Here is an 18,939-nt window from a genome sequence, read left to right on the forward strand (position 1 = left end):
TTTCAATCAGGTGTGTCAGATGGCACTACCTTTCTGAGCCCTCTGGCATGGTGACTATATATCTAGCCCCTTCAAATTCTGGATCCTCCATCCCATTGTTCAGAAGCCGAGAATCTGACCTTTTCAAACTATCTCCTTTTTTCAACCTTTCCTAACTTCCGAGGTCCAGAAAAAGATTTGAAGTTCCCCACATCAGAGTAAAAATGAAATGAGAAGTAATAAAACATGCTCTTGGGTGTCATCTATCCAGCCTGAACAGTTCCGAAAGTTCTTAAAATTATTTACAACATCAGCACCACCTTCTTGAGTCAGCAGTGTTTTACAGCCTGACCATTGAGGGAAACTAGGATCACCATCCTTCAGAGCTGCCAGAAAAGAAATCAACAGAATCTTTAATGCCCTGTCCACAGCAAGGAGTGCTGGCCACTGTGCCTCTTCCCCACTGTGCAAGCAGAGCATTTTGAATGAAAATTTTCCACTGGTCGGGTAGCAGCCAGCCAAAGAGGTGACCCTGCAGAGTAGTGCAGTTCCTTGAGAAATACGATAGGTTTTAGCTGCCAGCTACAGATAAAATAACTGTTTTTTTCTGTAAGAAGTCATTCATTATCAGTAGGATGCTGCAAAATTCTCTCTAGAGTCTTTTAAGCGCCTCCCTGCAAGACATTGGTTGACTGCTCAGCTCAACCTGACATTTCCTTTTTGTGACTTCATATCACATAACAGTTAAACTGTAATGTTAATGGCTTTGATAGGTATGTGCTCTTAGAAGCATGAACAATGGTTCCTTTAGACTTTATTTCTAGAGTTGGCAACTTTTAAAATAAGCACTTATGAGAACACTCTACTAGCTCCACTGAACTTGGAACATACAAGCTAATTAGTCTCTATTGTTAGTATAGTCTCTTTCTTTAAAAAAAAAAATAATAACAAACATTATGTTATTGTTCCTTTTTTCTTAACATAGAAACAAATAAGTATGAATATAACCTCAAAATTAGAGGTTCTCTAGCTGCAGCCTGTGAACTTTTTTTAAAAAATATTTTTCTAACTCTTTCTTTTTTTAATGGTATTTTATTTTTCCAAATACATGCAAAGATAGTTGTCAACATTTACCTTTGCAAAATCTTGTGTTCCAAATTTTTCTACCTCTCTTCCCCCTCCCAGTCCCCAAGAATGCAAGCAAGCTGATATAAGGTTAAACATGCAATTTTTTAAACATATTTCCATATTTGTCATGATTAATAAAAAAAATCAAATCAAAAGAAAAAAATATGAAATGGAAAAAATAAGCAAACAAAAACAATAGAAAAAAGGTGAAAATACTATGTTTCCACATTCAGTCTTCATAGTTCTCTCTCTGGATGTGGATGCCACTTTGCATCATAAGTTTATTGGAATTTCCTTGAATCACCTCATTGTGCTAATTCTAATCAATATAACTTTTACAATCTCTATTTTTTGTTTTATGAATATAAACAGATTTATTCTGAGAAAAAGATTCCCAGGCCTTACCAAACTTTCAAGGAGGTCCATGACACAAAAAAAATAAGGGAAAAAAAAGAGGTTAGAACCTCTGCACTATGGGGATTAAAAATAACCTCTATTCTAGTTAAGCATTTAATGAGGATATCCAAGTCTGTGGGCCCCATAAGCTTCAACCCTCTCCCACCACAATCACCTGAGCTGATTACCCAAGAGATGCCATTAGCAAAAGTTTCATCATATCAATGTTCTAATTAGAAGCACAAGGGTATCATTATTTTACAAGCCTTGAAAATCTTATAGCACTATATACATGTTAGCTATTATTATTACTACCTACTACTTTTGCCCTGTTCCTAACAAATTCTAACTATGTAACCTTCTAATCCTAACATCAGAATCCTCCCCTTACCCTAGATAAAAATCTTTTTTCTATAGCTTTGGCCTTGGAATTATTTGAATTCCACCTCAGACATGTACAAGCTGTCAAAATTATTGTAATAATTAATAGTCCCGATAACATCACTCCCTCCACCCAAATGACAGTGAGTTGCTTATACCAATAAATAAAACTCAAACTTCTTAGCCTGGTTTTTAATGTTCTGTAACCAGTTTAATTTTCCCTCTTTATTCCATATTATTCCTTTCTTGTGCCCTACAATCTAGACAAGTTCAATGATTAACTGTTTCCTAATCTTGTTCTGCTGTATCTACCCACTCAACATTTCTGAAAATTGCAACCATGCTTGTGATAGCTTTCCTCAACAGAGTCAGCATAATTTTGCACATAGTATATACTGAGAACTGTATTCACAAAGACCTAGGTTTAAATCCTCTCTCTGAGAGTTAAAGCTAAGGACTCAGTGAATAGAATACTAGGCCCAGAATCGAGAAGCTGTTGTTATTGCTGTTCCTCAGTCACGTCCAACTCTTTCTGATCCCATGGACATAGCATGCTAGGTCCTTTTCTCCTCCTCTATCTCTCAAACTCTGTCCAAGCTCATGTTCACTATCTATCCATCTCATCCTCTGCCATCCCCCTTTCCTTCTTTTTCAGTCTTTCTCAACATCAGGTTCTTTTCCAATGAGTCCTATCTTCTTATTATGTGGTCAAAGTTGTTAAGCTTCAACTTCAATATTTGCCTTGCCAGTGAATGGCTTGAATTAATTTCTTTAATTAATCTGATTTGATCTTCTTGCTGTCCAAGGGACTCTCAAAAACTTTCTCTAGCACCACAATTTAAAAGTGTCAATACTGCAGCATTCAACTTTCCTTATAGTCCAACTCTCACTGCTACTGGAAAAAACATAGCTTTGACTATATAGACTTATCAGCAAGCTGTTGTCTCTGCTTTTTAGTATGCCAACCAGATTTTCCATGGTTTTCTTTCCAAGGAGCAAGCATCTTTTAATTTCATGGCTGCAGTTATTGTCTGCAGTGTTTTTGAGCTCAAGAATATAAAATCTGTCACTATTTCCATTTCATCATCTTCTGTTTGCAAGGAAGTGATGAGACCTGTTGCCATAATCTTAGGGGTTTTTTGGTTTGTTTGTTTGTTTGATGTCAAGCTTCAAGCCAGCTTTTGTATTTCTTTTATCATCCTCATCAAGTGCCTACTTAATTCTTCCTCACTTTCTGCTATCAGAGTGGTATCATCTACATATCTGAGATTGTTATTTCTCCTGGCAACCTTAATTCCAATTTTTTATTCATCCAATCTGGCATTTTGCATGTTGTATTCTGTGTATAAGTTAAGTAAATAAGGTGAAATTATACAGCCTTGTCATACTACTTTTCCTATCTTAAACCAATCAGTTGTTCCATGTTGATTTCTAACTATTGTTTCTTAACCTACATTAAGACAATAAGAAAATCTGATCCTTCCATCCCTTTGAGGGCTTGCCACATTTTGTCAGGAAGACCTGAGTTCAAATATATTATACTCAGATTCAATTTCTTCATACATAAAATAAGGGCTAGAAATAGATAGCCTCTTGGGTTTGCAAGGTACTTTACAAATATTATCTTGTTTGTTCTTCTCAACAACCCTGTAAGGGAGGTGATATTATGATCCTCCATTTTATAGTTGGGGAAACTGAGGCAGGCAATGTGATCTTACACAGGATCATAGCACTAGATAGTGTCTTATTCTATCCTTTGAGCCACAGAGCTATCAATCTATGCTTCTATGATAGCTATATGTTGAAAATATTTAAGACCCTCTACAATCTGAAACCAACTCACCTTTCCAACCTTATTTCACATTCCTCTCTATCCATATTATTCTCACTAATTAAACCAGGATACTAACCTATATCAAGTTGTTTGCTGTCTTGCGGTGAGAGGAAGGAGAAAAATAATTTAAAACTCAAAATCTTATAAAAACGAATGTTGAAAATTATCTTTAAGTGTAATTGCTATTGAAATTTTAAAAAATAAATAAACTAGGATATCCCCCCCAAGCCTACCCCACATTTTTCCTATTTTTGACATTTTGATCATTTTTCCTAGAATATCCTGTCTTTCTCTTTTCATCTGTTGAATTCCTATCTGTCCTTTAAAGTCAAACTCTTTTGAGGAAACCTCTTTTCCTTCTTTCCTTTCTACTCCAGTGAAAGTGATCTTCCCCACATACTCTTCCCCAAAATTTACACCACACTTTTCTTTCACCTCATTAATGCAATTATTTATTGTTTGGGACACATTGATATTTATCTACCAGACCATTGGCTTCATAAAAGTAAATTTCATCTAAACTTTAGATCATAAGCTCTCAAATTGTAAAGGTCACTATGATCCTTTTCTTCAACCCATTCATTTTACAAAAAATGAAAACTTAAGCCCTAGAGTTTCTTTTTAAAAAATAAATGGGCAAGTCACCTAATCTTTTTTGCCTCAGTGTTCTTATCTGTAAAATTATTTGTAGAAGGAAATGGCAAACCATTTCAGTATTTCTTCCCAAGTGAAGTCACAAAGAGTCAGACACAACTGAAATGATTGAATAGTAACAACAAAAACAGAAACATAAAAGACCCAAAGAAATTAAATAATTTGCCCCAAATCACATAACTAATGAGTAACAGAACCAGAATTTGAACTCAATCCTTCAGATTGCAAATTCATAATGTACCATCAGCCTGAAAATACTTAGCATAGTGCTTTTCTGTGGATGTATTAGTGAAGCACTCAGTGTTCTTAATGGAAGTACAAATTTACTGAATTGCCTTGCTGCTGGATGCAATTTCCCAAGTAAATTAAAATTAAAAAGCAAATACAAAAATTCCAAGATACTTTCACTTATAATATTTTTTCATATTTCTAATCAGAGATATCCTGAAGGTAGCCAAATTGAATGGAACTTCCTAGTTTTTTTTCTTAAAGAATAAAGAATAACCATCTCTTATAAAAGTATAGATATCATACTATCAAGATAATAAAAATAGGATTGTTTCATTATAAGTTCACTTCCCCCCAACATACACTCACACACACAAACCACATAAATATTTACTCTGTGCATCCACTGCAGAAGACTCACTCACAGAAGAGCTATGCAGATGAGCAAAGAAATGGAGAATCAAGTCCACAAAGATCTCTCATATTTATAGATGTAGAGTAAGATATAGATATAGATGTAGAGTAAGAAGCAATCTCATTTCCATGGGGCCAGGAAGGCATTAGCACTTAGATTGGGTCTGAACCACACCAAGAAATATTCAGCTTGGGCCATTCCTCTCCTAGTTCCCAAGGAGTGCAAGCCTTTAAGTTCATGGGACATATGATGAATTATTTGTCATGTGAAGCTGTCAGGGTCAGCAATCAGCAGCATTCATTATGCCCACCTTGCACACTTTTTTACCCTGAAGACCAACTTGGGAGGAAGAGGGAAAAATCAATCATCTTTGAGATCTCTTTTGCTTATGTATAAAGCAAACTAGGTATAAGAAAACTGGATGGGGAATTAAATATGGCTCTGCAGTACTGAATTATCTAAAGGAAGTTTTAGTTTATGACCCAAACTTTCCTATGGACAAATAGCAAAGTTTTGAGTGGTTGTGTATCTTTTACAAAGAGAGAACACAATACTATTCTTGTGCAGCAAGATATCACTATAAATTTATAATAAATCTTATGATCCATCCATTCATTTGGTTAGAATCCTTGTCAGAAATTTGAGGTGACTGTAGTGGATAATTGCAAAGAGGCTCAATTATAAGAAACATGATTTCTTCTAAGAGGTAACTTGGCAGCTTTGTGCTCTGTTTGGGTTTAATCCAGGAAATAGATAAATAAGATCTAAAAAGTAAAAAAGATATCTGCTGGCTCCTGGGCCAATGTTTATATATAACTTTTCCCTTTCCTAGAATGTATAAGGAATAGGGTGTATTAAATTATCAGCTTTTCTTTTTTAGATAACTGACACTAAATTACTTAGTTTCAATCTTTTTTTAGTCATTTCCCCTATCCATTCCCCACAAAGCCTGCCAAGAATCCTCTCAAAGAATGGTTTATCAAAAACTAAAAGTATAATGAATATATGAATAGTGGAAATGGAGGTAGAATTAGAAGCACTTGTCCAGATGAATTGAAGAAAAAAAGTAGGAACATGAAAAGTAAAACAGTGACTAAGGGCATATAATTTGCTATATTAACATGACATAGTATTTTTCACTATGGTTAGGCCTCATTATAAAATACCTTTGTGAACTACTTCCAGGAAGAGTAAGTAGTGAATTGTTGTAATTCTCCCATCGCTCATCTCTAGACAACCATAGTGCCCCAAGATAGGTCCTGGAAGGGCAAAACAAGCAAAGAGACAAGGTGAGAGAACAAACAGGAGGAAGGATAGGAAAGTACATAGGTAGTAATCATAAATATGAATGTGAATGGAATGAATTCCCCCATAAAATGCAAGCAGATAGCAGAGGGAAACAAAAATCAGAATCTTATAATGTGTTGTTGGTGATAAACACTCTTGAAGCAGAGAGAAACATAAAAAGTAAAGGCAAGAGGCTGAAGCAGAATCTTTTATGCTTCAACTACAGTGAAAAAAAAAGCAGGGGTTGCAATTCTTAATGCAAAGTAAAAACAAAAGTAGACTTAATTATAAGAGATAAGGAAGGAAATTACATCTTGCTAAAAGAAACCATGGACAATGAAGCAATATCATTACCAAACATATGCACCAAGTGGTATGGCATCCAAATTCTTAAAGGAGAAGTTAAGTTCGTTATAGGAAGAAATAGATAGCAAAACTGTACTAGTAGAGGAACTCAACTGTCCCCTCTCAAACTCAATAAATCCAGTCAAAAAATGAATAAGAAACTAAGAAAGTAAACAGAATATTAGAAAATTTATATATTACAGACCTTAGGAGAAAACTGAATGGGGATAGAAAGGAATATACCTTTTCTCAGCAGCACATGGCATTTACACAAAAATAGACCATGTAATAAAATATAAAGACTTCAAAGGCAAAGGCAAAAAAAATTCAATGTATTCTTTTTGGATGACCCAAATTAGGAGCTAGTTTTATGAAGAAAAACAATAATAATTTATATAAACCATTGGTTAATTTGATCTTAGAAAAGAAAGAAGAAAACCAAATCTCTATTATCAAAAATGAAGAGGATTTGAAATTACCACCAATGAAGAAGAAATCAAAATAATCATTAGGAAATATTTGTCCAATTATATGCCATTAAGTCTGGCAATCTAGACAAAGTTAATGAATATTTATGGAAATATAAATTATCTAGATTAGCAGATCAAAAAACTGATAACTTACATAATGACCCAAAAAAGTTGAACAAACCATTAATGAACTAATGAGTGAAGTCTACCAAACAATTAAAGAACAATTAATTCTAATACTATATAAACTATTTGGAAAAACAGGCAAAGAAGGAGTTCTATCAAACTCCTTTTATGAAATGAATATGGTGTTGATACCTAAACCAGGAAGAGCTAAAACAAAGAAAATAAATTATAAATCAGTTTCCCTAATGAATATTGATGCAAAAATTTCAAACAAAATGTTAGCAAGGATTATATGCTATGACCAGGTAGGATTTATACCAGGAATTCAGGGTTGGTTCAATATTAGGAAAACTCTCAACATGATTTACTATATCAATAATAATTTACTATATCAAAACCAACAAAAATCATGTGATTATCTCAATAGATATAAAGCTTTTGGCAAAATAAGCGTCCAACCCTAGAAAGCATTGGAAAGGGAGCATTTCTTAAAATAATAAGTGTCTATCTAAAATCATCTGCCAGCATTATTTTTAGTGGGAATAAGCTAAAAGCCTTTTCATAAGATCAGGGTGAAGCGGGGATACTCATTATTACTACTATTATTCAATATAACACCAGAGATGTTAACTATAGGCAACAAGAGAAGAAAAAAGAGATTTAAGGAAGCAGAATAGATAATGAGGAAGCAAAACTATCACTGTTTTCAGATGATATTATGGTATATTTAGGGAACCCTAGAGCATCAGCTATAAAAATTGCTTGAAATAATTAAAAACTTTAGCAAAGTTGCAAGATATAAGATAATTCTACCTAATCCTTAGCATTTCTTTTTAAGACCAATAAAGCCCAGCATCAAAAGAAAGAAAGAGAAATTTGACTTAACTTCAAAATAAAATACTTTGGAGTCAATTTTCCAAGACAAACTCAGAAACTATATTAATACAATTACATAATAGTCTTCATACAAAGTCAGATCAAAACAAGTGAGAAAATATCAATTGCAAATCGATAGGATGAACCAATATAATGAAAATGACAATTCTACCCAAACTTAGTCAGTGCCATTTCAAGCAAACTACCAAAAACTGGTTCATAGAACTAGAAAAAAATAAGAACAAAACTCATCTGGAAGAACAAAAGGTCAAAAATAACAAGGAAATTAATGAAAAGAAAAACACAAAGAAAGGTAGTCTAGCATACCAAATCTCAAACTATATTATAAAACAGTAATCATCAAAACTTTACTGGCTGAGAACTAAAGTAGCAAATCAGTGAAATAGAGTTGATACACAAGAGACAATAGTCAATAATCATAGTAATCTAGTGTTTGATATACCCAAATACCCCAGTTTTTGTGATAAGAATTCACTATTTAACAAAAACTGCATAGAAAACTAAAAAACAATAGGATATAGACTAGGTATAAAGCAACATTTCATACCATGTATCAAGATAAAATCAAAATGGGTGCATGATTTGTACATAAAGGATGACAATATAATCAAATTATAAGAGCAAGGAATTGTTTACTTGTCAGATCTATGGAGAAGGGAAGAATTTATGACCCAAAAAGAAATAGAAAACATTACAAAATTATCTATTTTGATTATACTAAATTAAAAGGCTTTTATACAAAAAAAATGAAAACAAAATTAAAAGAAAAAGCAGAAAATTGGAAAGCAATTTTATAGCAGTACTTTTGACAAAGGTCTCATTTCTCAAATATATAAAGAACTGAGTCAAATTTGTAAGAATATAAATTATTCTCCAGTTGATAAATGGTCAAAGGATATAAAGAGATGCTCTAAATCACTTTTGATTAAAGTAAAAATTAGAATAACTCTGAAATATCACTTCACACCTATCATATTAGCTAATATGACAAAAAAAGAAAAGTGATAAATCTTGGAGAGAATGTGGAGTTGTGAACTGATCCAACCATTGTAGAGAACAATTTGGAACTAGGACTAAAGAATAACCAAACTGTGCATATTCTTTGACCAGTAATACCACTACTAGGTTTGTATCCCAATGAGATCATAAAAAAGGACGAAATTCCTACATGTGTAAAAATATTGATAGCAGCTCTTTCTGTGCTAGCAAAATATTGGAAATTAAGGGGATGCCTATCAACTGGAAAATGGCTGGCTGAATGAGTTCTATTATATGATTACAAGGTATTGATTGTGCTTAAGAAATAATGGACAGATTTCAGAAAAACCTGGAAAGACTTGAATGAACTGGTGCAAAATGACATGAGCAGAACCAAGAAAACACTGTACACAGTATGAGCAATGTTGTGTGATGATCAACTGTGAATGATTTGGCTCTTCTCAGCAACACAATGATCCAAGACAAGTAAAAAGGACTTACAAAGGAAAATGCTATCTGTTTCCAGATAAAGAACTTATATACTCTGAATACAGATTAAAACATATTTTTCACTTTCCTTTACTTTCTTGGTTTTTTTTCTTTTGTTTTGTTTCTTCTTTCACAATTCTGATTAAGATGAAAATGTTTTCTATGATAGCACACGTGTGAACTTTACAAAATTGCCTACCATCTTTGAAAGAGAGGAGGGTAGGGATAAAAATTTGCAACTCAAAATCTTGTAAAAATTAATGATAAAAAAAATTATATGTACCTAAGGGAAAAATTACTATTAATAAAATAAAATAAAGCACCTTGTACATTGATGCTGTTGTGCTATAGACAAGATAGTTTCCATAGGTATAAAATTATATAAAAGAAAGTGCTTCTTTCCCCATAGTATAATCTTTTTACCTCTAGAACCCCTTCCTTAGTGGCTCTTCTTTTGTAATTAGTCCTTAATATTTTAATGAGAATCAGAACACTTAGTTTGGAATTTGATCTGCTCAAAGGACACAGTTACACAATTTTGTGATGGTAATAAATAACTCATAATTATTGGGAGCAGAAGAGAATAACTAAGGGAAATTCAAGCCTAAATCTAATTTCTGATTGAGTTCTTATTAATGGAGATCATTAATCTTATTAATCATAATTAATAATCATCTTATTAATGGAGATTCACCCAAGTAATTGGCATTCAGATAGGTTATTGACTTTGTACACATTGTATGTGTGCATAATAGGTGTGTGTATTCATGATGAGTTTATGGAATTTAGCGTTAGAAAAATGGTGATCATTTAGACCAACCCTCTCATTTTATATTCATTGAAACTGAGACTTAGAGTAAGTGACTTTTCCAAGATCACATAGGTATTAATTCAGACATACACAGGGGCACTATTTGACTTCATACCTGGTAAATAGCTTATGTATATATAACAATCTTAATTCAAGCTAATTGACACTTAGAGAACATAAATACAGCTGAAATCAATTAGAATTAGTGGTTGAAGTGAGTATTGGACAAGAAGTTTAAGTGACATAGGGAGGACCCAGAAGAGACATTTAGAAAGAAAATTCCAATTCTGGAAGCAGTGAGACATATGTTACCTTACCTAAGGAGGTTATGAAAACTCCCTTGAATATCTTAAAGACAAAGTTAACCCCTTGTGGCATGTATTAAGGTCAATACTATCAAGAGTTAAAAGAGATTTATTAGGAGACTTCTTGAGAGTCTTTTAAAAATATGAACTAAACATATTAGGAAAAAGTATATTGTGGCATTTGTAGTAAAAAAAATATAGATTTTGGCACATAAAGAGAAAAGATATGTAAATGTGTATTCTGGGGACATTATAAATAAATTATTATTCTGATGTTATTTTGTCTTTTACCAAAACTAATAAAAAGTGGCTGGGTTTTTTTTCTCCTTTATACTTTGAATATCTCTTAAATTTCACCAGTCATTTATTTATTCATCGACTTTATTGATTTTAGTCAAATTAAAATATTTATTTTCTCCTTTTATAATAAATTTCAAACATGAATATTTTTATTTCTGCATTTTCTTTTTAAGTTTTCAGTTTTATGTGTACTTTTCATTTCCATCTATATATTTATATTGGACTGTTATATTTTCAGTTGACTTCATAGGTGGACTTGACACATACTCCTACCATCAGTCCCCCCAGGATCATGTTGAATTAAAGCCTGTTAAACCTGTAAGTAAGGTTGTGATGAGTGGAAAAAGTTTAATCCTTCTAACTTTACCAGAACTAACCTAAATTAGAATGAATTTGGACAAATTGCTACTAATTTTTTATATTAACTCATAATCACTGATATTCAAGAAAGACATTTCATATATAGCATGTATTATTTTTTCAAAGGAAAAATCACATTTCACTATCTAAATCATTTATTTAACTACGGGAAGGATAAAAACCTAATGATTAGTCTTCTGACAAATACTTAGAATGATAGATTTGGAGGAGAAGAGACCTAAGAGGTCACCTACTGCAACATTCCCATTTTATATATGTGAAAACCAGAAGAGAGGAAGTTGTTCAAGATCACATGAACAGTAGGCGGTCAGACAAGAGTTTTCCACCCTACCATCTCTGACTCCATCTACTCTACCATACCTCTACCAAACTCTACAGAGCGACTCAGTTACTATTTTCCAAGTAATGGGGGTAGTGACAAAGAAAAGAAAGGAAGGGAAGGGAAGAGAAGAGATGGGAAGAAGATAGAATAGTATAGGAATGGAAAGGAAGGGAAGGGATGGCATGGGAATGGAAGGAATGGTATGGGAAGGGATGGGAAGGGAAGAAATAGGAAGGGAAGAGATGGAAAGGATGAGGGGAAAGAAGAAAGAAGTGGGAGAGAAGGGAAGAAGGGAAGTGAATAGGTAGGTAAGTAAGCTGGTAGTGGAATAGACTTTTTAAGACAACATACCAAAAACACAGGTTAAAAATAGGTAGCAAAACTTTGCTAGGGAAGTTGCCTCAAGATGAATGAGAAATTTTCAAGAATGAAAGTATGAAGACATAAGTGCAGATGATACCAATGAAGAAGAAAAGATGGAGTTGTCTAAAGAGACCATTTTAGTGGCTCAGGGAACTCATTAACCAATGCATATTTTAAAAAGACATTTATAGAATATGGAAGCAGGACTAGATGACTGAGGATGAATTGTATGAATATAAAAGTGATCTTATAAGAATAATGTGAGAAAAGACAAAGCCACAAATGAAATGAGGCTTGCAATGAATACTAATGAAAATATTAAACACATAAGTGACCTTTGAAAGCTATGCTGGGGGTAAGAAGAAGCTCCAAGAAGAGAGAGGGACCCTATATGTTGGGGACAAGATGACAGAAAACAGAAAACAATTCCAATTTTGTTTCTTTTTTTTTTTCTCTGCCAAGGAGAATGACATTCATATGTGGAATTATGTAACAAAAATTATTGAAAAGGAACTGAAAGCCAAGTATGTGGGATTATGAAAAAGATGATAGATTTGGTATTAGAAGAAATCCTAGGTTTGAGTTCTGGCTTTGCTATTTGCAAATTGTGTAACTGTGTAAATTATGGAAGTTGGTTTCTTTATCTATAAAGGGTTCAATTTCACAATGTTTAAATTCTCTGTCATCTCACATCACTGATCCCATGGATTTAGAATAAGAGTTTGAAGACTTTTTTATATCATGGACCTCTTTATGAATCTGATGAAATCTATCTACCCCTTCCCAGAATAATGTTTTCAAATACACAAAATAAAATAAACAGGATTACAAGGGAAATTGCACTGAAACACAATTACCAAATTAACAAAATTTAAGCACCTTAGATTAGGAACTTCTGCCTTAGAAATAATGTGATCTACACATACTTTGCAGATAAAGAAACCTCAGAAACATTAAAGGGCTTGCCCCACATTTACTGGTAGGGAGTTGCAGAATCAGGATTGGAATCCATATCTACCAATGCCATATCTTTTCCACTTATCCCATAGTTGTATCCACTTCTAAATTTATGATCCTAAGATCCTGCAGTACAGAAAACATCTAGCTATTTTCAATGAGTATAAATGACTTCAATGGCTCGAATGAACATATATATTCCTCTTAGACTGTTGCAGTAATCTTGCCTGTGAGCGCCCACATCCTAATTAACTGAAATTTCTTTAGTTTTAGCTTAAATTTGGAATCCAGGGATTCTTGTCTATTTTCCTCATCATTTGGCAACGCAAGTCATATAAAAGAGGGAGTCTGTGATAAGCCACCACAAAAATGAAGGTCATCCTATATTTAAAGCCTACATATCTGAAGCAAAATTTTTCAAGGATTTTGGGGGTCACAAATGATTTTCATAGTGAGGCTAAAGGACACAGCTTCTGGTTTTCTCTCTGACTTCTTGGGACAAAAGTATTTCTCTTTATCCTATGGCTTTCTTAAATACTGTAACAGGCATTGATCCATTTCTCTCATTAAACATAATATAGAAGCCCATTTTGTAGGCTGACAGCAGGAAAATGGTTTACAAGCATTTCCCTCATATATAGAAAAAGTCCCATCTCTGACATATGTTGGTGATGCTCCATCAGTTTCCCTGCTTCACAGGGATTCTAAGACAATAATTGTTGAGAAGTCAAGGTGTTGTCTGTTGGGTCTGTTCCCAGAACTGTTTGAAAATTTCTGGCTTTCTTCCAGGGTCAATAGAAAGACCAATTGAGAGCTATTTCTTTTCTGGTCCACCTATCTACTTGACCCTTCTTATTTAAGGTTACGTTCCCTCCTCTTTGTAACTATTTTGTACCTACTAATTTATTTATATATTATCTCCTCACTTTGCAAGCAATTTCCTTCAAAGCAGATATTCTTTTCGTGATTTTGTACTTTTTTGTGTGCCCAGTACTTGGCACCAGCCCTTTAGGTGGAACAGTGGATAGAGCAACAGGAATAATCATTTCCTGAGTTCACATCTGACTTCAGAGGAAAAATTGAATATAAGTGAACAAATAACAAAAATCACTTAGCACAGTGCTGAAGGCCTGACAAATAGTAAACAGTAGCACATGCTTACTGGAGGCAGCTAGCTGACTCTGGGGATAGAACACCATGACTGGAACAGAAAAACCTGGGTTAAAAATCTAGCCTAAGACACTTATTAGCTTGTGACTCTGGGCAAGTCGCTTAACCCTGTTTGCCTCAGTTTCTTTATATGTAAAATAATCTGGAGAAGAAAATGGAGAACCGCTCTAGTATCTTTGCCAAGAAAACCCCAAAAGGTGTCGTCAGGAAGATTTGGACATACTAAACAATTAATACTTATCCACTGATTGATTTATTGATTGAATGAAAAGGCAAAGATGGGACAAAGGAATCAAGAACAATCTATGTGGCTGATCTCATGAATGTATCAACAGAGAAGGATAACAGGCCTAATAATTTTGAATTGGGGTTCTATGAACCATTTTATCTATACATTCCTTGAAGTACAGGCAGCAAATAACTTAGGATGAATTTCTTAACTCTGCACTCTCCTGAACCAGTTATTAGCTATTAAAACATGTTATTAATACATTAACCTTTGCTCAGGAATTTTGCTCAGTACAAATTAGAGCATTACACCTCAGAAAGATGGCAGGCAATTACAGGAAACTAACACTCTATGTTATGCAGACCTACTCTGCCTCCCACACACATTCAGTGATTCTTCTTGTTGTTGGTCAGTTTGGTTGGACTCTTTTTGTGACCCACCAGACCATTCTGTCCATGGGATTTTCTTGTTAAAGATATTGGAATAATTTGCATTTCCTTCTCCAATGGATTCAGGTAAACTTGTCTAGGGTCCCACAGATAGTGAGTGTATGAGACCAGATTTATACTCAAGTCTTCTTGACTCTATTCACTAAGCTACCCAGTTGCCTGCTTCTTCATTACCTACCAAATAAAATCCAAATTAATTTTTCAAGACTTTCCACAGTTTACTTTAAACCAATTTTTCCAGTTATCTCTCACTATCCCCTGTCACAATATTGATGCTCCTGAGAGATCATATTTCTTATAATACTAGAATGTACTTCTCTTCTACCTATTCTCAAGCTAATCCTTCTGTCTTTTTCTCTCTCCTTTCTACCCCACTCCAATCCTGAATCTCTCTTACTTACTGGACATCAATCATTCCCTGATCCTTCCTATCAGAAGTGATTTCTTACTGCTCTGAGCTTTCATAACAATTTGGTCTCTCATTTTTTGTACCATTACATTCTTTGGTACCTTAGAGCTATTTAGGCTCATCTTATCTCACCTCTTAGACTTTATTAAGCATTAGGGGCACAAAGATGAAAAGGCACAGTCCCTATCTTAAAGGAGATTATAATTTAATAAGAGGAATAAGACATGTACATAAATGAGACTGAATCAAAGTGGTATATGATCAGAACAAAGAGGAACAAAGATCCTCCTTCAACAAGTATGAGGAATCAGAGTTCATTTGCAGCTATGAGAACTGAAGAGACTTCATGGAGAGAGTAGCATCTGCAGTGAGGCTTAAAAGATGAAAAAAAAAGGATTTTAGCAGGAGAGATAAGGAAGAATTTATTCCAGGTACATATGCCCTGGCAAATGCATAGGAAATGGGAAAGATATCATAAAGTGAGACTAAGAAACATCTAGTGGAAAGGGAAGGGAATGGAAGTAAACCGATGGAAATGGAAGGGGAATAATGAAGCAAGGAAGAAATGTTTTTCACTACAAAGCTTGATGGAAATAAATACCCATCTACCTGAGAAGGTTTGCCTAAAGTACTGCTTGCAAGTAAAAGTCACAAGTCTTTAAAAGGAAAAGAGTCACATTAGACATAATTAAGGTTGTGTTCAGCCCTGAGGTTTTAGGGGGAGATCAAATGTCCACTCAAGGTTACCTAGGAGGTTATAATTTAGCTCTCTTATTCTCCTTAACAAGCACATTCATTGTTGAGATATGGAAGGCACCCACTTAGCTGTAGGTGGTGTACAGCTACTGGATGTGGAAAGCAATAAAGCAAGCTTCTGTTTTGACAGATTATGTATATTATGTGTCAAATGAATATGAATATACCCTTTGTCTATGAAGGGAGCAAAAATTTCAAGGATCAAAGTAAATCTGAATTAAAGCCAATGGGTGGGAAACAATTTAGTCAGTGAACTGTGCCACCCACCAGTATGCAAATCCTGCCAGCATTTATCTATTCTGCATCAGCCTGTCTGCTTGGTTTCTTTTAATAAGCCACTTACTATTTTACTCAATTGTAAATGGTCCAGTAATGCTATAATGCCACCCAGTAGCTCAAGGGAAAAGCCTATCTTTTGTTCTGAATAGTCAGAGGTGGAAATGAACACTGGTTTTTAACTTTTATTAAGTCTCTTTAATCTTCTTGAAGCATAAAACCAGGCTTTCTGAGATTAGGTCTTTGCTTATGAGGCCAGGAGAATCTCCTTCTTACTGCAGGTAACACCACTGAATAGGGAACTTTGCCGGGATTAGAAAGGTAGCCTTATTTAGCAATTATTCCATGGTTGTCTCCCCTAAAGTCTTAATTCAGGTTCTCAAAATGACAAAATAGAGGTCCTGAATAGTTGAAGGTCTTGTTGAGGGAGCACAAATCCTATCAGGTGCTCTGAAGCTACAAAAGACTTTGAATACAAACTCAAAGTGTGTATCTTTCAACTCTGGGTTAGCCTAGTTAAGTCTAGCTGATCATCAAAACATCAGCCACTATATATAATATACATATATATATATATATACACATACATACATATATATTCATATACCTCCTACACACATACATACACCAATTTATTGTGCTGCTATATATCTATATCTCAAAAGAACAATAACTAGATTACACATATATGTGTGTGGATAGATAGATTGATGAATGATAGATATTCTAATGACTAACCTTTTGAAAAATATGGATACAAACAGAACTGAACAATAATGATGTCGGTATGCATGGGTATATATACTATATGTGTATTTATGTACATATATACATGTATATATGTATACTATAAAAAGTTCATAAAGATTCTGCATTAAGGCAGGGAGGGGGTTACAATATGAGGAACACAGAGAAGGAATTCATTTGAAGTAACAAAGTAATCCAAGTTACAAAGTAACTTGAAGTAACAAAGTTAATACTTGCTTTTTTCTTAGGAAGAAATTAAAATACACATCTTTTTTAAGGGAAATAGACAAATTTGTTGAAGTATCAGATGGGGAAGTAAGATTTTAGGATTATGAGAACAAGCCAAATTGTAGATTAATAGATTTGAAGTTTAAAAGCCCCTGAAAGGCCAACTTTCTCATTTTATAGAAGAGGAAACTGAGGCCCTGAGAGATTAAGTGATTTACTTATTTAACGTACCAGAGACAAGTAACAGGCAGGATTATGAACCCGGTCTTCTGACTTCATAGCCAAAACTGTATTATCTGAATAAATCATGACTTTTTAGGTATGGTTACTTTTTTCACCTACAAAGATCACAACTCTTCATGTTCATGAGATGCAAAAGTATTATACCCTAAAGAGTAATATTCTGATTTTGGAACACCTTCATACTTACAATCTATCAATAAGCCCTTATTTAAATTTTTCCTAGCTTTGTAGAACTTATCAGAACTTGTTTCCATGTGATAAAGACTTTATGAACCCCAAAACCACCTTTTTCATCTTGAGGCACTAGAGTAAGGTTTTGGTATAAGGAACACTCTTATACTATTTATTCATGCTATTTCTCTTTGTCCAAAGGATTCCATTGAATATTTTATTCAGAAAGAATTTTTAAAACACTTTGTCCAACTTTAAAAGGAAAAAAAAAGAAAGAAAAAAAGGGTTGAACATAATTCACCATTTTATTGTGTATAAAGTAGCAATTTGTGATAAGTAAATCTAATAGGTGAGTCACTATATGCTCTCAATGTGAGATAAACTATATGCCAAAATTCACTTAACTGTGTGACACAACCCATCAAAAATAATACCAAATAATACGCATTCTGGTGGAGTCTAAGAAACTTTCTCATCAATTTCTATGAGTCATGCCTGAAACTATAAAAACCATAGTTTTACCACAAAAATAACTGGTAATAATATTGAAAACTATTATTATAATTGAGCTACTCCCTCTATATTCATTTTCCTTCTACTTTATATCTATCATGTATACATCTATTTATTCACATATTATTTCTTCTACAACCTCTCCCTCCTCTTATTATTGAGGTTCTTTGAAAGTAGGAATTGTTTTGTACTTTTGCACATCACATGTGCTCAATAATACATGTTGATTGATGTATTGATTATATTTTAAAATGCAAGATCCCACTGTGCTTAAAGTCTGTGCTTTCCGGCAACTAGAGATACAGAGGATAGAAATATTTGAGTTCAAATCCAGCCACAGATCCATATTTGAGATCAAATCCAGCTGGGTGAACTTGGGAAAAATCACTGATAATGATAATAGCACCATGGTTGTTGTAAGAATAACATGAAATAATACTTTTTTAATATATAGTGTTTGGCCCATAGTAGTCACTATCTAAATGCTAGATTTTGTTATTATTGATTTTTAAAAGTTTATTTGGCAGAACAAAATTACAGGATTATACATGAAAAGCTGGAAAGGTCCTTAGAAGCCATTAAATCCAAATCCTTCCTTGTATAGATGAGGAAATTGATGTCCAGAAAGGTTAAATGATTTGTCCAGGATCACACAGCAAGGAGGTATCTGAGGCAGGATTTAAACTCAGGTTTTTTTTTTTT

The 18,939-nt window shown here is 33.8% G+C and overlaps 1 protein-coding gene across 3 annotated transcripts in view; it reads left to right on the forward strand.

Moving 5' to 3' along the window:
- Nucleotides 1–18,939, forward strand: part of NKAIN3 (sodium/potassium transporting ATPase interacting 3) — an 821,210-nt gene that overhangs the window by 785,309 nt on the left and 16,962 nt on the right. For 2 of the 3 annotated variants that reach the window (XM_074278762.1, XM_074278761.1), the window contains one exon: nucleotides 11,262–11,341. The exons of the other annotated variant lie outside the window; for it this stretch is intronic. In XM_074278762.1, coding sequence (XP_074134863.1) covers nucleotides 11,262–11,341 — 80 coding nt within the window. The remainder of the gene's footprint in view (nucleotides 1–11,261; nucleotides 11,342–18,939) is intronic. 3 annotated transcript variants of the gene reach the window in all.

Source organism: Sminthopsis crassicaudata, chromosome 1, assembly GCF_048593235.1.
Source record: "Sminthopsis crassicaudata isolate SCR6 chromosome 1, ASM4859323v1, whole genome shotgun sequence".
Taxonomy (NCBI): domain Eukaryota; kingdom Metazoa; phylum Chordata; class Mammalia; order Dasyuromorphia; family Dasyuridae; genus Sminthopsis; species Sminthopsis crassicaudata.